Raw genomic sequence first — 22,389 nt, forward strand, 5'->3', positions numbered from 1 at the left:
CCCTCTGATTCAGGTAACAAAGGCAAACGAAAGCAGTCTTGGAGGACCCCACCAAAGCAGAAGACAAGGGGAACAATGCGAGAGAGGAGGACTAAATACCCGGAACACAAAGAGGCCAGGCCTTGAGGCCGAAATGGCAGGTTGAAGTTGGATGGATATTTCCTTGAAGTAAACGGGACAAACCGACTCACCAATGCAAAAGGGAAAAGACAAGCGAAGACTGAGACAGAATATGTAAAGTCTATTTGTCCCCATGATAGATCATTTCTGATTTTTCGAGTTACCAGAATATCCTGATTTGGATGTTCTGAGATGGTTTGTAGGTTAGGACAAACGCAGTCCTATTGTCTGCCTACATGCGACCCCAAAGTGGTTTATACAGCTTGCGTGATTCAGAGAGACGAAAGATACTGCAAGCAATAAATCTCGACCATGAGAGATATCAGATTGATTTTACGTACGAGCTTCTATAGTAGTATGTTCAAGAGGACTAAGCTATCTCTAAATCGTCACATAACGCACATATAGTCATAATAGGCATACAAGATCAGAATACAAACACGACATATTAAACATAATGAAGACAACAGAGCTTGTATTTCAAAGCTGTACCACTACACATGCGAACGATGTATGAGATCGAAACTACTCCTACGGATATCTTGGGCACATTATAATAACAACCAAAGTGGAACCCAGACAAATTACAACGTAGTCCACATACAACACTCCCTACAGCAGTGACGCCTATAGCGTGTCCTTTCAATATAGTGAGCATTATGCTTTGAACAAATACCCAGTGTACTGCCATTATACACCACAATATCTCCCTCCATATAGCTATCCCAGATGTAACCGAACCAGAATTAGATGAGTTGGTTGATAATTACCTTGCCCCGGATATGATAGTCTAGATCCCTTTGTAAACTAAGACCTGAATATAGAGCATGTATATTTCTTCATTGACCAAAGAGAAACTTGCAGAAAAGCTTACAGCCCAGTCGTAGATCGTGATATTGACATCCTCCAGGACATCATGTCTGACTAGCCAGTATTCGCTTAACGAGACGAGAAAAGTCCAGAACAAGGCCAAGAATGACTCACATCATACACGTCATATGGCTATTAATATCAACTTCATCAATGGAAATATCCATATTGTATAAGGGAGATCTTGGGAACCTACCGCCGTCACTGATAGTGACATCCCGCATGAGGTCCACTCAGGCACCGGGATTTACCAGATAAAATCTGCCAAGAAAAAGGTGCAGAAACCTTGTGTGCGTCAATATGAACGTTGCAATCATTGGTTGCTATGCAAGTTATATCGCTGATTATGATGCAGTAGATTATTGCGTGTTTTGAAGTGTGTGGTGTCCTGATGTGGATTCGCTTAGCCAGATGGGTGGGATCAGGGGGTTTCGGTTTGATTGTCTTGTTTGTGGAACATGAAGCAGCTTGGATGCCTGGACCTTTTTTTTTTTTTTTTTTTTTTTTTTTTTTTTTTTTTTTTGAATGTCAGACTGGCTTAGTGCGCCTCGCTGGAGAGATATATATATATGTATATTTGAAGAGGCCCCAGTGCAACTTGACTGGATTTTCAAGATGCCTTCGAATTGCGTGATACCTTGTGGAGAATGGACGATTTGATACACAAGGAGATAATAAGAGGTGAATAAATGGATACAGAATTCTACCTACTATGATGTCTCACACTGTATGTCGGATCATCTTTATATTATCCAACTGAGATACTGTTATAGATGCTGTCTACCTAGTCATGATATCACCTATACCGGTAGCGGATGAAGCTGGCAGACGTCCGACCTACTGGCTCTCCAGTCTGATGACCTCTCCCCGGACACTCGAACAGCTATAGGAAGTATCACCGACGTTTAAGCACATCAAACTGCTTCTTAACCGAGACCTTCCGACTGCTCAACCCAACCATAGCCTCAAAGGTACCAGCGGGGATCTCCCACTGTTGCTTCACTACATTCCAAAAGCTCACATCCTTGCGGGTTAGCTCAAATGTCACCGTTCGACTACATCCAGCTTCGAGATATATCTTGTCAAAGCCTCGAAGCACCTTGACCGGGGTTCCAGGAGGAGTCGTGTCTTGCGGGAAGGCAAGATATAGCTGAGGTACCGTTGCTCCCGCCAACGCTCCAGTATTGGTTACATTGGACTCAACGGTGATGAGGATTTCATAGAGGTCTGGGTGTCCGCCAGGCTGTATAGCTCTGCTGTTATCGGGAAGCGAGGCCACATTCCCTTTGTTCGTGGGCTCGAGGGACAGTTCCTGGATGGAGAATGTTGTGTAGGATAGGCCGTACCCGAATTCGTACCTCGGAGTGATTCCTGCCTTGTCGAAATGGCGGTAGTCGATAAATTGCCCTTCTGTGAAATTGATCTGCCGTCCATTTGGATCTGTGATGTTCATGGCTGTGAAGTTCAAGGAAGCTGTGTTGTAATCGCTGGCGTTGTAAGCGACTGTAAATGGCAGTTTGCCGCTGGGGTTGACTTTGCCGGTGATTACGTCTAGAATAGCATTTCCGGATTCTTGACCGGGCATGTAGGCCATCATCTAATTGTAGAAAGGTGCATTGTCAGTAATTGCGCAAGGCCTTCCTCAGAGAATAGAAGGCTTGCTTACGATGGCTGTGACATTAGGATGATCTGCCCAGTCCATCAGGTTCACGTTTCCAGAGTGGGTAACCACGATTGTGTTATTGCAGATAGAGGCCACTGAGTTCACAACTGAACTTCCATTGTTATTTAGATCGAAATCACTGTGATCCGGTCCTTCAGCTACGTAGTATCGAAGGAAGACGAAACATACTTCTGGAATGGGGTAGATGGAGTCGCCAAAGCCCACATTGGTTGGGTGAAGAAGGCCGGGGGTCAACTCATTGTCGGTCAGATACTGGACCAAGGAATCTGATCTCCCTTTGGCCCACGCCTTGATTGCTTCCAAGGGAGACACGATGTAAGTGAGCCGTCCTGAGCCACTTCCACCACCAGTCGCAAACGTGCCGATGGCTTCGGAGTCGGGGCTGGATGCCAGTCCGGCCGACTTTTCAGCTGCATCGTTACCAATGACCCCAATGTAGCGAGGGATTTCTTTAATCGGCAGAGCACTATTTTTATTCTTGAGCAGAGTCAGTGACTCTGCTCCAAGTTTCCGAATGAAAGCTGCATTGTTCCCACGCACGTCCCGATGCGCTTCCCCGCCAACTGGCCAGGAGTAGTTTGCCATGCTGTCAGAGAAATCACCCAGTTCCTGAGAACTTGGATCAATGAGCGGCCAGTGCTTATCATCCTGGTTCAGATAAAAGTAAGGAGTCATTATTCGGAGCACCATGTCGTTAACGCGTGACATGGACAAGGTTCCATTCTCCACCGCTTGAGTGAGGTTGCCGCCAAATAATGAGAAGCCCCAAGTTGTACGGCCAGAGCCCATTAATGCGCCTGGCATGGTCATGTCTAAGCCGCTTTCGATGGCTTGGACGCCCGACATAGTCGCACCCCAATCGCTCATAACATAGCCTGGGAAGCCAAGCTCCTCCTTCAAGATCCCGTCGAGAGTCTTGGGGTTTTCACAGGCGTATGAGCCATTGATTCTTGAATAGGCGCACATAACCGATGATACCCCAGCCCTTACTGCTTTTGCAAAGGGCCACGAGTATAATTCATGCATGGTGCGGTCATCAATATTCGATGAATAACCCTCAATGACTACTCCGTCCGCGTTCGTAGTTGGGTTTTGGCCGGTAGCCTGCTCATAGCCGACATAATGTTTGACGCATGGCTGCATTCCGACTGTTCGAGTCCCAATAATACTTTGATAGCTTAGCTCACCAGTGAGGTATGGGTCAGGCCCAAATCATTCCCAATTTCGACCACCCAGAGGGTTTCTTCCAATGGGTCCAACAACAGGTCTTATTTTCAGACGTCAGTATGTTCCCCCACAGTTAGATAAGAGAACACGTTACCCAAGCATTACATGAGCTCCTTTTGCTTTGAACTCCTCCCCAAGAAGGAAGCCTCTCTCGTAGGCAAGTTGCTTATCCCAACTTGCTCCAACAGAAACGCCGGCTGGATACACGCTGGCAAAGTCCTATCAATGAACCGGTAATGATTAGCTTGTACACAGGTATCATCATGACACAAACCGAGAAGAATTACAGCTGGTCGGATTGCCAAAGGACCATCTGTCTGTCAGTTAGTCAACGACATCACGCTAGTTTGGAGGAAAGCCTGCCTTGAATGCATATGCCGCGAAAGCCCAAGCGCTCAATCGGTGCGATGCTTCCTGTGCATGGTCTGGTACGCGCATTAATAGACTTTCTCGTACCCCAATTGAAGTTAGAAGCAGGCAAGGGGACTATCATACCCTGCAACACCGGTGGCAATGTACGCTTTCTCTTCAAGTGTGAGCTTAGCAAGAAAGTCTTTAGCGTTGGTGACGGCTTTTTTCCACTCCTGAGATGAGGTATAAGCTAGTATTTCAGTCTTCTCGTTAGCATTCGCAAGAGAATTGACTACTCTGTTGAGATCAAAGGCGAAACTGTACCTCCAGAGGTGGACTTGCAATCACTTAGGCAGATCAAGCCGGTGGTCAACAGAAAGAGCTTAGGAAACAACATTTCTGAAATTGACCGTCAACTTAGCTCGATGCACTTTCTGCTGTCGAGCACTTCAAGTAGTAGAAAGCAGCTATCTTGAGAGAGGAAGGATCCGATATTTATGTTGCAGTTCATGGCCAGCAGTGTCCATAACTGAGAGCTGGGTGGGCTGGCTCGTAGTACTAGGTACTAATTTAGCCATCCTCATCGGCTCTAATATAGCCAATAGAGACCTGGAGCATTATGAAGGAGATAATAAGATGATGGAACAATTAACTTGTAGCTTGCAGTATTGATTTGTAGATGGCAGCGATATTGTTCCTGACTTGATGTTATATCAGCCCACAGCAGGACCAGGAAGGCCAAGCAGAAGCTAGTGCTTAAGGGTCTCTCGTATTGCATTTATTTCCTGATTGGGTTAGCATGACATCCCACAAAGTAAGACGTTGTATTTCTTCAGCCTGAATAGGAATAAATACTACTAGAAGAGAAAGATCAGATGACCAACGAGATATATCGATGGTCACAGTGAATCGTAACAATGACTCGTATTCTCCACCCCAGAAAATCCACCTTCTTTTTTTTTTATTTTTTTTTGCCCCTTTTGATACCTGCGAAGAATGACTATCAGTCATAATGCTGCTGTTCTGCTCGCTTTCTCTACTCTGCTTCTCCATAGTCAATAGCACCGAGTCGCCTGCTTCGTCGGTATACTTCTGAGCCATGTCTCCGAGCCATACAATCCGAATATGCGGAGTATGCGGGGTACAGCCAGTTGTTGCACCACTACCATCGACACTAACCAGACTATCTACGATAGCGCACACTAGCACCATGCGGAGACTGGCGGGGGAATCCTCAACCCCGGAATCTCACCCAGCTGATAGCCGAATGGCTACACACTACACATACAGACAAAATCTCCATGTTGCCCAGCAGCAGCAGCAGCAGCAGCAGCACCGATTCCGCCTCAATGGTAAACCAGTCCTATCCCAGCGCGAGAAACTCATCCAAAAGATCGAAGCCGGAGTCCAACGAAAGGCTCACTTCAAATCACGAAACGGATGCGCCGCATGCAAGCAGAAACGAGTCAAATGCGACGAAGTCAAACCAATATGTGGGAAATGCGCCGCAAAGGGGACGACAGCAGCTTGTCTGTACAACAACAATAACAACGACGGTGAACAATCCCAGCAGACATTACCAATATACCAAATCCAACCCAAATCCTTAACCCTAGCTGGCATCAATCAACTCGCCAACACCATCATTCCGGCAGAGCTCCTCCTCCATCATTTCTATACCCACACCAGCCACCGCTTGATGGGCGGGGAAAAGCGACAATCCATATACAGATACCATATGCTTCCGCTGTCGATCTCACAGCATTCGCTGCTTCATGCTATTCTGGCTGTGTCGGCGAGGGATCTGCTCTACCTACATCGCCATCATCAGGACTGCCAGCATGGTTACCAACAAATAAATGAGCAACAGAAACTCGAGCTATCATTCTACCACCACTACCACCGCTTCGCAACCCTCTACAAAGACGACCTCCTCCGCCAACCATCTACCGAAACAGCCAACCTAGCTCACTCGAACGCATTTCTCATGAACGTCCTAGTCGTCGCAGATCCAGCGTGTACCTCCTCCACCTCCACATCAAACTCATGGGTCACAAGAAAAGCCAAAGACAACATCGACGCCGCATTCTCATGGATCAAAGTCCAAGCTATTCATCAGACGATTCTAAAGCCCTATTGGAAATTTGTGCCCAGTACATTTTGGTATTCTGTGTTCGTGGACGATCATCACCAGCAGAAGGACGACCAAGAACAAGAAAGACCCTCCGTAAATACAACTACCGGCATAAGGAATATCATCATCGATCATCTCGCTATTATATGTGCTACTGAAGAAACATCTACTACAACGCCGGAAAGGAACGTCTATCTCTCCGCGTATAAGAATCTATGCTCTATCCTCACTACACCTATCCATCGTACATCTCGAACACCATCTCTCTCAGCTCAAATTTTCGGCACATACATCAAATTCATGATCGAGCTAAATGAATACTTTGTTAATTCACTTCGCTCTAAGGATGAACCTGCGCTGCTAATGTTCAGCATCTGGTTAAATCGTATGAGAAGGTTAGATATATGGTGGATGAACGAGAGGGCGGGGAGTGAATGTGCCGCTATTTGGGAATTTTTGGAGAGCAGTAATAACTTGAGAGTTAGGGAAGTGGTTCGTTTAGTACAATTACTTGATTCGTTAGTATAGTGGGAAACAAGTATGTCGCTTCCCTCAAAGGGGCAATCCCAGCAGCGACCCCAGCAGTTAAATTCAGTTATACACTATATAAAGCTCCAACATGCAAGATGAGTATTATTGAAAATCGAGCCCAGTGCCCTCGTACATCCTATGCTCTGTGAGTGTGTGTGTGTTCAGAGCCCAACTCCTCCCATGCCCGAGTCCGTTATAACCTGGAAAGCATCCATGAACAAAAGAAGAAAAGAAAACCATCCGATCGAGAGGAATAGAAATTAAATCTAAGAAGCCAGCAGCCAGCCTGAGGGGTAAATGCGCTCCAGATATCAGTGCAATGCAGCGAGACCCATGACGATCATCAGTCGTGAGTCCTGGAACGTGGGGAAAACACACAACTCCGGGGGGTGGGGATCCAATACCAGGGCAAGTCTAAACGAAAGTAAGAAGGAGAGAAGGTGGCAGATGGTAAAAAGGGGTAGTATAGGTAAGAGAGAGTGAGCGTGGTAAGGTCAAGATCAAGGGAGAAAGGTTCGGACGGTAGAGTATAGGTGTTTTCAAAGTGAGGTTGGTAGTGGTTGGCGCTGCAGAGCTCGAGCTATCAGCGAAAGACCCTTCCGTTTTGCGCAACGGTCTCAAATGATATCTTCTTCCCGTATTTGCGGGGTCCGTCGCCTTCAATCCATGGGAGGAGGTTCTTGCACTGACTGACATCGAAGGATGTCAGTTGGTTGCAGCCGTCTGCAACCGCCTCAACACCGGCACCGGTTACCCGGACACAGCCCCGGACGGAAAGACGTTTAAGATGTAACAGGTGCAGGCCGATGCAGCGCAGAGATGGGTCTGATATGGCAGAGCCACAGAAAGACATATTGAGGTAGGTCAGTTGCGAACATTGCAGAGCAAGTACTTCTGTAGCCGTGTCGGACAGAGCACAACAGAACGACTGCCAATTGTTAGTCCGTTGTCAATTAGACGTTGTAAATCTAGCTTACCAAGTCTAGCTCCCGCAGCTGCTTTGCTGCATTCGTAAGATGCACGATAGCGTTGTCAGTCAAATACGTGCAGTCCGCCAAGCAGAGTCTGCGGAGATTGGTGAACCGAGCATTACCCCAGAATTGGAAGCCTTGGTCGGTAATGGTAGTGCAACGGGTAAGGTCCATCTGCTCGATCCTGGAAGCAGCGTGCGATGCGATGTGGTGCATCGACCGGTCCGTAACATGCTTGCAATAGGATAAGGTTAATTTCTTGAGTTCGGGGCAGCCGTATACGGTCCCGGCGGCCGTCTGTTTGGTAGGCTTCATAGACGCCTTCCCCGGTTTCGACTCGTCGTGTGGCTTATGCTGACCAGGAGATACCCAGCCTACAATTCGAGCTAGGAGCGTATCCCCAACTTTTCGACAATTGCTCAGATCAACCTCCTGTAGGCTGTTCGCCTTGCTCGCCATGTCAAGAATAGCCGATGCGGTGACATCCCAAACGCTCTTCATTTTCCAGGTGACAACGTTGGATCCGCACGTCGCAACCAACTTGCTGAACCCTTCGTCCGTTATATGGAAGCAATTGCTAATGTCGATATATCGCGGCCGACTACCTACGAATGGGCAAATGATCTTCACCAGTACGTCATCCGTGACGCACCGGTTATAGGTACTCAGGTCCAGGTAATGAAGCAGCTCCGTTGACTTGCTGAGAATCTCTGACCAGTGCATAGAGACCGCCCTGAGGCGAAGTAGATCATGAAGCTCGAGATGCTGAAATATAACCAACAGGACCCGATCGGGAAGATACCCGTGGTTGTCACGACGTGGCTCACGGACCGTCTCTGACGGTGTTGAGAACTCACCGGCCCCGGGAAGCGTGAGAAAGGACGAGCTAGTAGACCTAGGCTCAGATGAGGGCGAAGATCTCTGTTGCTCCCCAGAAACCTCCTCCGGCGTCAATGGCGCCACGGAGCTGCGCCGGCTTCGCAGCCGGACTTTGTCTAGGCCAACACTGAGGAAAGGATCCGGATCGGAAGGCCGCAGCACACTTGGTTCATCTAGACCTTTGGCAGTCGGAGTGCTGTCTAACTCAGTCTCTGTTAAGGTTAGAAGAGGCATGGATTGTCTGCGGCCCGCCCTCATCTTGAAGTTATCATCGACACTCAGCTCGCCAGCAGGTTGCTCGTCGCTTCCCGCTTCTGACATCACAACGTCGCCATCAGACGCTGCTTGAAGCCGCTCCTTGGCGGTCCTTTCCACCTGTTCGCGAACTTTTGGAGGACATCTCTCCCAGATATCTACTAGTACATCACCGCTGATCATCAGACATTCCACCGCACTTATGGATCGCACGGTGGCGGTCCGGCGTGGTGCCAGGGAGAGGCTCACAACTTCACCAAAGTATTGCCCCTGTTTCAGCCGGGCTTTGACTTCGAAACTAGGGTGCTCGATCTTATTTGGCAACGATTGCGCATGATTGTTTGCTGCTCTCTCCGACAGAACCTCGACCTCCCCGCGGACAATGAAATAGATCTCCCGACCCTGGGAGTCCTGCTTGATAATATCGGTGAATGGCGGGTAGGAGCGCGGTTGCGCATTCAGGCCTAGGAAATGGAGGATATCTGGCGGCAAACCGGAGAAGAGGGGCAGCTCCTTGAGAAGTAAACGGACATTTACCAGCCCGTTCGCCAGCGCACTGGAGGATCCATCAGCCAATCCAGGACTCGGGGACTTTCGCTTTTTATTGACGGACTTCAAGCTTCTGCCGTCCTGATCCGTGAGGTTCAGGTCACCGGAGTATGTGTCCCGCAATCTCTTCGAGCCTCTCCTGACCGGACTCACAAAATCAACCGATGGTACAGAGGTCTCCTTCTTCTTCTTCTCCAGGATCATCAGTCTCTCCTGGGCCTCGTCGCGAATTGCCCGTTCCACGTCGGGGAACCGAGGGAGAATTTTCCGGAAATCCTCCTTGGTTAACACGACCAGTAAGCATCGAGTGCGGGCGATGATGGTTGCTGTCCGCGGACGATCCATTAGTACACCGATTTCGCCAAAAAAGGCCCCCGGTTCAAGCTCCGCATATATACTCTCGCCATCGCGCGAGGTCACGGAGACAGCGCCCCGAACCAGCCAGTAGATGGCCTTGGCCTCGTCCCCCTCCGTCAGGATATAGTCGTTGGGCGCATGGAGCTGTGGGCGCAGATGCTGGCCGACATCGACCAGGAAGGATTCGGGCGTGGATTGAAACAAGGGAAAGGAGCGCAATCGATCAACGAGGTCCAACGGGAGAGCTTGAATATTAGAAGAGGTCAAGGGCGAGGGTCGTACGGGACGATTGGGATTGGTGATGGAATCGAACGAATGTAAGAGCGATGCGGTGTCGGAGATGGGGTGAACGGCTTTTGTTGAGCCACCACTAGCTCTGCCATGGCGCCGCATGATGGGCCGGGTGAATGAGGTGTGTCAGGGAGGGCAATCAAGGACAAAACGAAATTGGAAAAGAAATTGGAGAAGACAGCATGTAGTTGTTGGCCGGTATCGAAGCGACCAATGGAGGCGATGACGTCGACGAGAATGAGATCACGGGGGAGAGGAGCTCTTAAAAAGGCATCATGGCTGACGATGGATGGAACGGACAGTGCGGGGGAGGGTAGATGGGCGAGGAGGGAAGGCGGTGGTGGGTATGAAATGGTAGCGGTAGTAGTAGCGGTGGTGGTGGTAGCAGTAGTAGTAGCAGTGGTAGTGGTGATGGAGGTGACGATGATGATGATGATGATGATTGATTAGAAAGCAGCTTGACCAAGAATGAGAGCTGAGCTGAGCTGAGCTGAGCTGGAGAAAGAAGACGAGACAGGATGAGAAGAGAAGAGCAGAGACAGCTCGCTACTAGGTTTCTAGCTGGCTTCTATGCGACAGGCACACAGTGCCAGAGGGACGGGCAAAGAGCGGGAATCCTGCAGAGCAACAACAACAATAAACTGAATAATAATAATAATAATTCTGGAGACGGGCGGGCGAGCATGATGGGGGGGCACTTTTGGGTGAGAAGCTAAGCTAGTAGTAGAGACCAACCACCAACCAACTAATTAATGGTCAACAGTGGTTCAGTCTGGCCGGCGGACCAGAGAAACACAGAAAGAAGGTCTGCTGCTGCAACTCTTTTTCGAAGCGGGGATCACCAAACGTCAAATAACGCGCTTGTTGCTCCACCGCCGGTCCGGAAGCTCCTCTGATTGCCTCCCCAAAGTCAATGACGATTTGATCTCTCGTCAGGAATTGATTCCGATCTTCTGTCCTGTCACTATTTATTATTGTCACTGTTCTTTTAAACTCTAGACTTGCATGAAGTGGTGTCATTTCTCACAGTGATGCCTATCTATCTTTCTTTTTCGCATTGATATTCCAAAGAAAACAAACTGTATGCTCGAGATGTCAAACTGGCGGGAATGTGGTCAATTCTGCTGGGTGGGGAGCATCCTCCGAAACGGAAACACCGGTCTGTAATATTGACCCCGACTGGAAAGAATGGACGGCCAGTGCTTTGCGCTTTTGGCTTTTTCCCTCTGCTGGTCCAATGAATAGTAAGATAGAAGTGATCTAGTAGTAGCTGCTAACATTAAGCAGAGTGGGATATTCTGTCAGGCAGTGAGTGACAGGTATGTACCGAGTACATACGTCCCCAACACTATACTACTCAATACTATCTAAAAATCAGTACTACTTCAAGGGAAGTACCTGTTGTGGGTCCAAGTCAGTAATCTAGTCTAGCGCAGGATTCATTCTCACGAAATGGTGAAATCGTAAAATTACATACGTAGCTCAAGCAAGAATGAAGATCGCTGCCAGACTGATACTATGTAGAAATTCATGGATTGCCCCTGGACAAGGGTCTGAAATACTACACAATAACATAGATACAAGTAGAGTAAGAGACGTAAGAGACAAGTAAGGTTGACACGAGTTACAGCAATCCCGATCATGGATCCGATCGTCTGTCCACCTGCATGGGGGGAACCATGCATCCCAGCTCGAGTTTCTAGACAATTACGGTCCCTATTTTAGCCTTCAAGCCTTCTCGGCACTTGCCAGGCCGCCATGGTTCCCAGGTCTCACGGCCTACCAGAGCCAATGACCACTGGTGGTCAGCTCATTAATGGCCCGTCGGAGTCGAGGATCCGTGCGCGCACGAGATCAGACAAGCAGCCAGTTGAGTTGCAGCTGCACATCATCTTTCTTAATCAACCGAGTTGGTCAGGTGATTGGGACACGCGGAAGAGTACTGCTTTCGGATGGTTTCCAATTATATCGTTCCAGTTCCAAGTAGAGGAACGTGACTTGACTTGTCTGATAATATTCTGGTATCAACACTCCTCAACTCCATTAGAAGAATTTTTTTTTCAACCCCGCGCTTCTTCTTGTCCTTCATATATAAACCCCATATGTGCCCAGGCACCTCCTTGCCTGTAGTTACTTCGCGTGCGGTTGTTTTGTCTACAAACGGCGCATCCTGTGTTTCATGAACAGCCAGGGTAGAGGGATTCCATCGACTGTCTGGTCGGTCGGTTGGTCGGTCCGGCGTATTGCTAGATTCGGACAGCACTGTTCGAGCGCGGGGGTTCAGAAGACCTCTGTTCGTAGAGTGGAGATTTCTAGGGATGGTGAGGCAGGCGTGTGCAATTACTTTTGCAACTACTTTTGCAACACTGGATGTCCGCCATTAGCATATGTCTTGGATCGTCCTGAATTAGATCAGAGACTCACTAATATTGAGCGTCGCAGGGTTTCTTTGTTGCGCCTGCCAGGGAAAGATGACCGGACGTAAAGCCGAGAAGCCAGTAAACATCCAGCAAAGAGTGCCTGTGCAATTATGAGGCTCTCACTCCGTCTTCGAGCGACGACTTCCCAGAACGATATCGATATAAGCAGGACGAGTTCCTTGCCAGGACTCAAGCACGTCTTGCACAATGCCATAAGCCAAGCTCAACTTCAGACCAGTCTTGGCCGAACGAGCAGCCGTGTAGATATCCTGTCGCGCTAGAAACCAACAACAATCGCACAACATTAGCCCAAGCCCGAAGTCAAGAAGCCATCAAGCAGAAGAGTACAACCCACCTAACACACTGTAAATTCCCGACATTGACAATCCCGCCGTAACCGTCGACAGAAAATCTCTCTGATCATGCCGAGCGTAATCCACCACCTCCTCCAACAAGCAGAAACACAAAGCACCAGCACCCAGTCTAAACCCCATCTTCATGCCCTGACTAGATCCCTGCAAGAATGCATGGTAGTTCTTCGACTTGTGATACTGATACCACCCCCGCGCCGCATCGGGAAAGCGATGGGCATTTTCGGCTCGAAACCGGTAGGATGCGGTCTTGCTGCCGTGCATGTATCCGATCATCATACCGGCAGACCAGGCAGATGCGGACATGTATAGAACACGCTTTCTGAGCTTGATTCCGAGTCGGGGCGGCGCGTCTGCTTCGAAGAATCTGTCCCAGTGCCAGATCTTCCATAGGAGGCTGTCATCGTTGGGAGGTCCTGTTAATCTGTCCCAGCCTTTCTCCGCCATGACGAATGACTGCTAGCGATTGTTGTTGATATGAGCGAACCAAAGTCGTTAATGACTTGGGTAATGCGTAGGTGGGCGGAGGAGGTCGGTGGCTGGTTGTGGTGGTGTCAGCTTTCCCCGGGGACATAAAATCACGGGCAGCTGGAAAACGGGAAGCACCTGAGCGCTTGGTTCGCCGACTTCCGTCCGCCGCCTTGTCGAAAAAGCTCCGAGGTCCCGCTGAAGATCAGCTCACTGATTATAACTTCCATACGATATACAGCCTCCATTATGGTAACTACATAGGCTACTTTCTGTATTTGGATATAGGACATATTAGTATGCTAACTATTGTGTACCAACAGTCTCAACCCGACCCTCTGAGCTGGACTCTTCTCTTCAAGAAGCACAAGACCACCGTGCTTCTGATGCTCCCGCCATCGGAGACGATCGCCACTACAAAAGACGCGCTCCTCAAAGCTCTCAAATCCCGCGAGATCCACGAAATCAACGGCGATATAGTTCCAGATGATCCGTCTCATATTGAATTCGGTGTTGCAGTGGATAAGAATGATCTAGAAAAGGGCTGGACAAGACTGGAGGCTGAAGTGCCTGCATTCGACGATGATAACGCTCCTAAACGTGGAGCTGCGAAGAAAGGTGCTGGCGCTCTCACGCTGCAAGCGGCTGAGATTAAGAATGGGCAGCCTATTGCTTTCAGGTTCCGGAAGCCCAGGGAGGGCTCGGAGAAGGGCGAGGATATGATTGACCTGGAGCTGGAGGATCCTGGTTGGGATGTCATTGTCCCGAGCTTTGAGGATGAGGAGGAGGACGTTAATTAAACTCATCCCTGTCGGAACAGCTTCTTGGTGTGGAGTTCTGCAACGCTTTCATGGATTGGCGCATGGTTGATACGGGGCTCATATTGGCGGCGTTTACAATATTCTCAATGACACTCTTTTGGGCAGAATACAATGATGTGGTAGTCGAGATCTTCGTAAAGTAGAATCTATCCCGACTTTGAGCAAACGGCTCCAGTATTACTAGACATAATAAACTCTTCTGCCACGATATTTCATCTGCATGTGAAGTTGTCGTTATTTGAATCCACTGCAATGCATCATCTTCAAATTGGCAGCAATCTAAGAGATGCCCGATGAGCCATAGCTCAATGCAATGGAGGTACAACGGACAGGATGGAAATGCGGGACAAACTACAGCCAATAACGTCCTGTCAAGTCTGTCTTACCGAAGCTCTGCATTGGATACTAGTAAACAGAAAATAGACATGTACCACGGAAAAAGCAACAAATTAGTATTGATCAATGAATCATTCTCAGCCATTTCCATCATTGCAACAAGCAGTGGACCAATCAGGAAACAATTGTGCGTGGTGTTATGAGCCATACGTCGTGTATAATAAACCAAGAGTCAAAGTACTAAGCAGAGTTGTGAGCGATAACGTTGCAGCCACAGAGAATCTGGGCTATCAACACGGCGGGTGGTTGCTCGGAGCAACAAGGCGGTGGAAAACAAGCGGGTGTCAACAGTCAGGCCGAAGCTGGAACTAGTGTTCAGCGTTGCTCAACAGGGGAATCTCTGGGGCCGACGGAAAAACCAGGTCCACAGTCAACATTCTTCACGGTTGACTCCTCAATTCTTATCTTCTACAGCTCGTTGTTCCTCTTCAATTCGCCTTGCCGACGATACAGGGCGTCGCAACGTCCCTGGATAGCCGCCCGCCGCGTTGAATCCTCTTCCGCGATAGCTCTCCTCTAGAGGGACGTGGCGCCTCTGCTGTCACCCACGAAACACCATGGCCGACGCTTCATCTATCACCGTTGCGGTCCGAGTTCGACCGTTTACCATCCGGGAGGCAGCACAGCTCTCCAAATGCGAAGATGGTCCGCTCTTCCTTGGTGACGGCTCTTTAGCTGGAGCACCGACACCAAAGCTCAATCAAAAGGGCCTTCGCTCTATCATCAAGGTCATTGATGACCGGTGCCTGTGAGTTTACCAATAACCATGCTGTCTTCTTCGAATAATCTAATTGGGTATTCGATAGTGTGTTCGACCCTCCGGAGGACAATCCTGTACAGAAGTTCTCCAAGAGTGTTGTCCCCAACGGAAAACGTGTCAAAGATCAGACCTTCGCCTTCGACCGGATTTTCGACCAGAATGCCTCTCAAGGAGAGGTATACGAATCGACAACCCGAAACCTCCTCGACAGCGTTCTCGATGGCTACAACGCGACGGTGTTTGCATACGGTGCCACAGGTTGTGGAAAGACTCACACCATAACAGGCACAGCTCAGCAGCCCGGTATTATCTTCCTCACAATGCAGGAACTGTTCGAACGCATCGATGAACGATCCGGAGAGAAGGCGACCGAGGTTTCGCTTTCCTACCTCGAGATTTATAACGAGACTATCCGTGATCTTCTTGTGCCCGGAGGTAGCAAAGGGGGGCTGATGCTCCGTGAGGATTCAAACAAGTCGGTATCGGTGTCGGGATTGTCAAGCCATCACCCGCAGAATGTACAGCAGGTTATGGACATGATCATGAGGGGTAACGAATGCCGTACAATGTCCCCGACCGAGGCAAACGCTACCTCCTCGCGGTCGCACGCAGTCCTTCAGATCAACATTGCACAGAAAGACCGAAACGCCGACGTGAACGAGCCCCATACCATGGCGACCTTGAGCATTATCGACCTCGCGGGCAGTGAACGTGCCAGCGCAACCAAGAACAGGGGAGAGAGACTGTTTGAAGGTGCAAACATCAACAAGTCCCTTCTTGCCCTCGGAAGCTGCATCAATGCCCTCTGCGACCCTCGGAAACGGAACCATGTCCCCTACCGAAACTCCAAATTGACCCGTCTCCTGAAGTTCGCGCTCGGTGGTAACTGCAAGACTGTGATGATTGTCTGTGTCAGCCCATCGAGTCAGCACTTCGATGAGACACAGAACACCCTACGCTATGCCAACAGGGCAAAGAACATTCAGACGAAAGTCACGCGCAACGTATTCAATGTCAACCGTCACGTCAAGGACTTCCTGGTGAAGATTGATGAGCAGATGGCCTTGATTAACGAACTTAAAGCACAGCAGAGGGATTCCGAGAAGGTCGCCTTTGCCAAATTCAAGAAGCAAACCGAAAAGAAGGATGCAGTCATTCGTGAAGGACTGTCTCGCATTCGCAATGCGTACGATCATTCGTTGTCGGAGAGACAGGAGAGAACCAACTACATGATCAAGCAGAAGCAGATCAGTCGCCGGATTGGTTTGCTTTCCGCGTGGATCGGCGCTTTCGATCATGTATGCGCCAGTTGTGAAGCTGAGGATGCTCTGTCGAATCTAAGGGCAGTACGGAAGACAGCACAAGGAATCCTTCTCGAACTAGAGAGTAGCAGGCAACATTATCACCAGCGACTGGCCAAGAATGCGTGGGACCGCGGTATGACTTCCGCGGTGGAACACGCCATTCGTCAACTCCAAGACTTTGATATCAGCGACAACAGCGACTTTGTCAATATGACTCGGGAGGCCGAGCTGCTGAGGGCTAACCATGAGCGTGAGGCCCTGGCGGCAGTCGCTGAACAAGACAAGGCGGGCGAAGCAGCCACTGTGCAATTGCTTCTCCAAGCACAGTTCGAGCTGATTACTGAGATTGAAAATCTCATGCAACTCAGTGAGGAAGAAGCCATCGAGCAAGGGCAGAAAATGCTGGCGAAGATGCTCAATTCTTGTTCCACCGCAGTCTCCAACATCGTGAAGCCAGATGGTAGCTTGCCATCCATGCCGCCATTGAGCCCAGTCAAGGCCAGTCCCCTCAAGCAAAAGAAGAGGCTGAGCATCGCGACTACCGTCCCCATGGGCCGACCCTTGGCTGCGCCCGCCTTGACTCCAACAGCAGCGCCGCCTTCGCCGCAGAAGGGATCTCCCCGACGTCGCAAGCTGAACGTCGGCAGAAAGAGCGTTAGCTTTTCACCGAAGAAACCCGCCGCGAAACCGACGAAGAGAAGTGTACGATGGAAGGACGACGAGCACGAGGGCACATTGACCGAATTTCAAAAGACACCACAGAAGACGCAAATTACCACTATACCTGAGAACAGCCCGGAGCCCCAGCTACCCCGGACATCGCCCATTCCTCGCGGAATTCCTGTGCCCACTCGCAACTTCAGCCCTTCTTCAGGCGGGTCACCCCCGGTGTCGGCTGTCCCCGAACCGACGCTGAACGTGCAGAAGAACAACCGATTCAAGGCCGGGTTCTTGACGAAAAAAAACAGCAGCTCCCCAATAGCACCCCCACCCACGACAACGCTGCCCCTGTCCGACAGCGAAAAGTCACCCCTACGCGACATCGAGGGCAGCAGCTTCCTGAACCGGGCGTCCGTCGAGCGCCCATCTAGGATCGCGGTCCGGACATCGAGTGGCAGCTACTCGGGCAGCCCGGCATCCGACAAGAACAGCTGGAAGGCAAGCAAGGATGATGCTATCAAGATTACCTCTGCCATGAGACGGATTTCTGGAGGATCGTTTCAGGTGGGCAGCTCAGCCAATGCCCTGCGCATCCACCGGCGACGAAGCCCGACATCGGCCACTTACGGAAGCTCTCCAACTGAGAACAACACAATGAACACCATGAATACCATGTTCACGGCCTCTCAGGCCCGGCGGATGGGCAAAGGCGAGAAAGAAATTGAAAGCAAGCCCGGGGTGTTGGGACCTCGCACCCTGCCTATCATGAAGAACACGCATCGACGCACTACCTTTGGCGGCGATATCCGGCCCCGGGACATCAGCCTGAGCAGCCGGGATGCTATCCGACTCAGTGCGATGGCAACGCCTAAGTTGGAGAAGCCCCCGGCGAGTTTCTCCAACGGCGGATTCGCCCTGCGGTAACCGATGTTTCCGGTCGTTCCCTTTGTTTTAATTGTTGGGGTCTAGGTAATACGGACGGTGTTCAGGAAAGGATACCACATGCTTTTGATTTCTGGTGAAGCAGACCTCGCGATCTGGGATCAGATCTGCTCATCTGGTGTGTACGGGATTGATGTGCTTGATATGAACTTGGAAAGATTCATAAACTCGTCTACTTTTCTTTTCCTTTTCATGTTGATGGTGATTCTTATTCACAGGCATATATTAGTTTCGGCACTTGTACCATAGCAGGATGAATTTTTTTTCCTCATTTACCAACTACCTCTTCTCGAGTTTACTCCAGAATTGTAAGCATTAAACTAAGCTTCTAGAATGAGTTCTAGAAGCCTTCCTGATGTCATGCGCGGAATGACGCCACCGCCCGCCTGCATGACAAATCCACTTCTTACTCCTCCAGCGAACTACTAGTCACCATACAACTATAATCTCCTAATATCCTCATTGATATCCCTCGTAAAAGTCAACTACATCTATCTCACCAACCCCCATTTCACAAGAATACACATACAACAACAAGCATTGCACAGCCGGAACCTCCCAACCTACCGACCCCCTCATCCACCTCTCCTCCTCCCCCTCCCCGCCTCCCGCGGGACCCAAACCCCCGGTGGAGCTCTCCGAAAAAAAGTCCATGGCCTCAACTTTCACACGCACATTACTCCGACCTTTCATCTCAACCAACTTCGCATCTCTATCCCTAACCGCCACCACCACCACCGCATCAGCAACAGCAACAACAACACGCACCATCATGTCCTCCACCTCCGCATCCACCCCGCAAACCGCCACCGTCGCCGCCGGCTGCTTCTGGGGCGTCGAACACCTCTTCCGCAAACACTTCGGCAACGGCAAGGGCCTCCTCTCGGCCAAAGTGGGTTACTCCGGTGGTCATAGTGCCTCGCCTTCGTACCGGGCTGTTTGTACGGGGGAGACTGGTCGTATGTTCATGTTCCCCTTTCCCTCCCCCATACATATCCTTACCTCTCAACGAGGGACATGCTGATAAGGATACTTACTGATAATGGGGATATGGACAGACGCCGAAGCCCTTCAAATGACCTACGACCCCAGCATCGTGAGCTACCGGTCTCTGCTTGAGTTCTTCTACCGGATGCATGACGCCACGACGCTGAACCGGCAGGGACCGGACGTCGGCACGCAATACCGCAGTGTGATCTTCACGCATGGGGACGAGCAGGAGAAGATCGCCAAGGAGGTTACGGAGAAGGTTGGCAAGGAGTGGTTCAAGCAGCCGGTTTCGACGGTTGTGGTGCCGGCGGGCCAGTGGTGGGATGCTGAGGAATATCATCAGTTGTATTTGAATAAGAATCCCGAGGGGTATGAGTGTCCGGCTCAGTAAGTTTCCCCTTTTTTTGACCTTTCAGGGTGGGTGGGGTTTGCTAATGGGGTGGTTAGCTTTGTGAGGTCGTTTCCTCCGCTTTCGGAGTAGGGTGATGTTATAGTTGTGAGTGGGTGATGGGTGATGGGGTTGGGAGATTGGTGTGGATGTATAGTGTATAGTTGAATAGCATTTTTTTTGTTGCTTGTTTACTTCTATGCTGGTTTTATGGTTTACGACAATTTTCACTCATATCTATTACTTTGGTATGAACATACTCTGTTCATCATTAACATGCTGATTACAGCGCTAATAGTAGTAACCTGTGCAAAAGCAACTCCATCCTAGAATCCGTGACATTTCCATAAATGAACAGAACCCCGTATTCTGGTCCGTGGCCGGCACGGACCGACTCAGGCACACCCTCCCAGTATCTCCAGTGTATGGAGGTGGGGCGGGTTTCTCGCATTTCCAACTTGCAGATGGCCGGCTTCATCTGGACTACATGACACACGGTGCCCGTTTACCTCTTTCATTCCACACTACTAATGATGCAATGGATGTGGTATCCTTTGCTTGGCATGTGCCATCTGCAGGCAAAACGCCTGAGTCAACGCAGGGTCCGTTTGATAAAGTTCCTGGCCATGCCAGGGCGGTTGGTCTCGCGAACCAGCACCAATTCCTTCTCGCAAGGGTCCGAGGAGTAAGTCACCGAAACGCCACTGTAGACGTTTCGGCCATTCTTCCAATCCTCAAAAACTTCGAGCACACGGCGAGCAACGACGGTGCTCGTAAACACAGCAGTCGCTGTAGTCATTAGCATTGCTTAGCTGTTCGTGATTACCGAACGATTAAGTACTTACCGTTACCAGAGTTGAACACCCAGAGGAAATCAATGTTTCCCGGTCCAGCCAGGGCGCGGATGTCCTGCTTCCATTTATCGGGAGACATGCCTTCAGCAAAGAGTCTCTTTCTTGCGAAAGAAAGGCGGCGACGCTCCCGGATGGGTTGGTTCATCCGACGATGGTCCTCATTCCAGTCGATAATTTCCGCCAGCTCAACGCGGTAGCCTTCTCCAAGACGTCCATAGCCCAGCATGCGCTCCATATCCTGATTAGAGGTCAAGAAAGCAAGCGCCTGGGCCGCGTGCTGGAAGGTCACCTTGGTCCTTCCATTAGTCTCCACGCGGATGTCCTGCAAGGGCCCTTCGTGGATGCGGGTAGTGATATACTGGATGAAATCCCGAGTAATCTTCCCATAGACACGAATGACCCCTGCTTTAGCTTCGGGGATGTCGGGAGAGACAGATGCAGGGAGCGTAACTCCGGCATTACCTGGCTCGTGCCCTTCAGTGTCATCGTCACTGCTCTGGCTTGGCTTAGACACGGAACCCAAAGCCAGAGACATAGGTGATATACGCTGCACCTCGTCTGGGGCATGGCTACGACCATTAGAGATCGAGCCCGCGACCTGGGCCCAGCTTCCACTATGCAGATGACGTCCTTCGGGCATCTTTCTGGTCCCATCCACATAGCCATTGTTCTCTTTCTCAGTATCGCACAAGTAACTTGAGCCATTTGGCTTCTGGAAACCGTTGTGAGAGGAGAGCTGGGTGTTAGCAGGTTCCTGAGTGGCAGTGTCCTGCTATGGTTGTTAGTGCTTATTGCATGGATTGTTATTAGATCCGGCTTGTTCATGCTTACCTCGGGCGCCAGAGCATAATCCTCCGGAGAAATATGCTCGACTCCCTCAGAGAACTTGTTCACGATCAGAATGCTGAGCTTTCCGATGTCGTTGGCAATCTGGTGCTGTCCATGCTCACGGAACTACGCGGTTTAGCTCGCTTTGTGGGGGGAAGAGATGATTGCGATGACCTACATGGCAAGAAATAAGGTTAAGGTGGCCGAGGGCCTCTGCCATGGCACCGTCGATAGAATAGGGCCTCATCTTTGGAGATGGGCGAGAGTTAACGTTGACGGTAAGTTCCTGCTTAGTACTCGAGATGATAAGATGCGTAGCCGTGGGGGGGAAGTAAACAAAAGAAAAAAGATGATATGATGAGTCCTGTCGGGGTCCTGACGACTGAGAAGGATAAGATGAAGAGAATGGAAAGAAAGGAGACAGAATAGAAGACAGAAGAGAGGCAAAGGATCCCGCTTCATTCACTCCGAGCTGGTGACGGAGTGAAGGAGGGAGCAAACCAGGCAAATCGTGCTCGGGGTTTGTATGGCAGTTGCGGACTAGCAGTCAGCAACGAGGCTTCCTAGTATATTCAAAGCTATTTAACAATATTCTGAACTGTTTATGCTTTGCACTGGATTGAATTCAGTCTCCCAGATTCCCGGAAACTGCCTTGACGGTACAGTGAGGCTTCAGAAGATGGTATCTGATAATGAAGGTAAAATGAGAGCTGTCTGCCAGTGTAAAAGCAGAGCCTAGAAACCTTATCAGTCTCTCTTCTGGAGAGAAGGACTTCTTTATATTTCAGTTTTCGTCAACGCAGAGCAACTAGTTATTCTGTCGGAACAAGCCAGTCATTCTTCTGATGAAAGATTGACTTTGGCAGCTACAGCTTTCTGAAAAGCTACAATCAAAGAGCTTTATAACTAACATCATACCAGCCAGAGGATATTTCTCTTTTTATTAATACAATTGTCTCTGCCATGTT

General features: G+C 49.9%; 9 protein-coding genes across 9 annotated transcripts; 4 read left to right on the forward strand and 5 right to left on the reverse strand.

The window, feature by feature from the left end:
• Positions 1–1,885: 1,885 nt before the first annotated feature.
• Positions 1,886–4,649, reverse strand: BDQ94DRAFT_156095 (beta-glucosidase; the record flags this gene model as incomplete). Its single annotated transcript, XM_026768586.1, has 7 exons — positions 1,886–2,587; positions 2,657–3,851; positions 3,996–4,120; positions 4,189–4,214; positions 4,265–4,326; positions 4,397–4,502; positions 4,577–4,649. The coding sequence occupies 7 exons, from the start codon at positions 4,647–4,649 to the stop codon at positions 1,886–1,888; spliced, it is 2,289 nt and encodes a 762-aa protein (XP_026632239.1).
• Positions 4,650–5,264: 615 nt separating this feature from the next.
• BDQ94DRAFT_176856 (Zn(II)2Cys6 transcription factor) lies at positions 5,265–7,450 on the forward strand (the record flags this gene model as incomplete). Its single annotated transcript, XM_026772767.1, has 3 exons — positions 5,265–5,306; positions 5,565–6,878; positions 6,910–7,450. 3 exons carry the CDS (start codon positions 5,265–5,267, stop codon positions 6,973–6,975), a joined length of 1,422 nt encoding a protein of 473 aa, XP_026632240.1. The 3' UTR covers positions 6,976–7,450.
• Positions 7,451–7,500: 50 nt separating this feature from the next.
• On the reverse strand, positions 7,501–10,321 carry BDQ94DRAFT_164970 (cyclic nucleotide-binding domain protein; the record flags this gene model as incomplete). Its single annotated transcript, XM_026770163.1, has 2 exons — positions 7,501–7,845; positions 7,895–10,321. 2 exons carry the CDS (start codon positions 10,319–10,321, stop codon positions 7,501–7,503), a joined length of 2,772 nt encoding a protein of 923 aa, XP_026632241.1.
• Positions 10,322–12,758: 2,437 nt separating this feature from the next.
• On the reverse strand, positions 12,759–13,457 carry BDQ94DRAFT_164971 (uncharacterized protein; the record flags this gene model as incomplete). The annotated part of the gene is made up of 2 exons (XM_026770164.1): positions 12,759–12,916; positions 12,995–13,457. The coding sequence occupies 2 exons, from the start codon at positions 13,455–13,457 to the stop codon at positions 12,759–12,761; spliced, it is 621 nt and encodes a 206-aa protein (XP_026632242.1).
• A 179-nt stretch (positions 13,458–13,636) lies between these two features.
• On the forward strand, positions 13,637–14,467 carry BDQ94DRAFT_132679 (uncharacterized protein). The gene is made up of 2 exons (XM_026764104.1): positions 13,637–13,730; positions 13,802–14,467. Exons 1-2 carry the CDS (start codon positions 13,728–13,730, stop codon positions 14,276–14,278), a joined length of 480 nt encoding a protein of 159 aa, XP_026632243.1. The 5' UTR covers positions 13,637–13,727; the 3' UTR covers positions 14,279–14,467.
• Positions 14,468–14,666: 199 nt separating this feature from the next.
• BDQ94DRAFT_132680 (uncharacterized protein) lies at positions 14,667–14,873 on the reverse strand. The gene has a single exon (XM_026764105.1). It carries the CDS (start codon positions 14,841–14,843, stop codon positions 14,682–14,684), a length of 162 nt encoding a protein of 53 aa, XP_026632244.1. The 5' UTR covers positions 14,844–14,873; the 3' UTR covers positions 14,667–14,681.
• A 172-nt stretch (positions 14,874–15,045) lies between these two features.
• Positions 15,046–18,641, forward strand: BDQ94DRAFT_176864 (kinesin family protein). Its single transcript, XM_026772768.1, has 2 exons — positions 15,046–15,443; positions 15,502–18,641. Exons 1-2 carry the CDS (start codon positions 15,253–15,255, stop codon positions 18,341–18,343), a joined length of 3,033 nt encoding a protein of 1,010 aa, XP_026632245.1. The 5' UTR covers positions 15,046–15,252; the 3' UTR covers positions 18,344–18,641.
• A 160-nt stretch (positions 18,642–18,801) lies between these two features.
• On the forward strand, positions 18,802–19,987 carry BDQ94DRAFT_132684 (peptide-methionine-S-sulfoxide reductase). Its single transcript, XM_026764106.1, has 3 exons — positions 18,802–19,320; positions 19,420–19,738; positions 19,799–19,987. The coding sequence occupies exons 1-3, from the start codon at positions 19,014–19,016 to the stop codon at positions 19,830–19,832; spliced, it is 660 nt and encodes a 219-aa protein (XP_026632246.1). The 5' UTR covers positions 18,802–19,013; the 3' UTR covers positions 19,833–19,987.
• Positions 19,988–20,331: 344 nt separating this feature from the next.
• BDQ94DRAFT_164975 (uncharacterized protein) lies at positions 20,332–21,668 on the reverse strand (the record flags this gene model as incomplete). The annotated part of the gene is made up of 4 exons (XM_026770165.1): positions 20,332–20,528; positions 20,585–21,362; positions 21,425–21,547; positions 21,600–21,668. 4 exons carry the CDS (start codon positions 21,666–21,668, stop codon positions 20,332–20,334), a joined length of 1,167 nt encoding a protein of 388 aa, XP_026632247.1.
• Positions 21,669–22,389: the final 721 nt, after the last annotated feature.

Source organism: Aspergillus welwitschiae (genome assembly GCF_003344945.1).
Source record: "Aspergillus welwitschiae strain CBS 139.54b unplaced genomic scaffold BDQ94scaffold_1, whole genome shotgun sequence".
In the NCBI taxonomy this organism is placed as follows: Eukaryota; Fungi; Ascomycota; class Eurotiomycetes; order Eurotiales; family Aspergillaceae; genus Aspergillus; species Aspergillus welwitschiae.

Coding starts and splice junctions, on each gene's coding strand:
- BDQ94DRAFT_132680 (XM_026764105.1), bottom strand. CDS start 14,843: ATGGCTCATAACACCACGCACAATTGTTTCCTGATTGGTCCACTGCTT.
- BDQ94DRAFT_176864 (XM_026772768.1), top strand. CDS start 15,253: ATGGCCGACGCTTCATCTATCACCGTTGCGGTCCGAGTTCGACCGTTT. Junction 15,444..15,501: donor GTCATTGATGACCGGTGCCT/GTGAGTTTACCA, acceptor GGTATTCGATAG/TGTGTTCGACCCTCCGGAGG.
- BDQ94DRAFT_132684 (XM_026764106.1), top strand. CDS start 19,014: ATGGCCTCAACTTTCACACGCACATTACTCCGACCTTTCATCTCAACC. Junction 19,321..19,419: donor TTGTACGGGGGAGACTGGTC/GTATGTTCATGT, acceptor GGATATGGACAG/ACGCCGAAGCCCTTCAAATG. Junction 19,739..19,798: donor GGGTATGAGTGTCCGGCTCA/GTAAGTTTCCCC, acceptor TGGGGTGGTTAG/CTTTGTGAGGTCGTTTCCTC.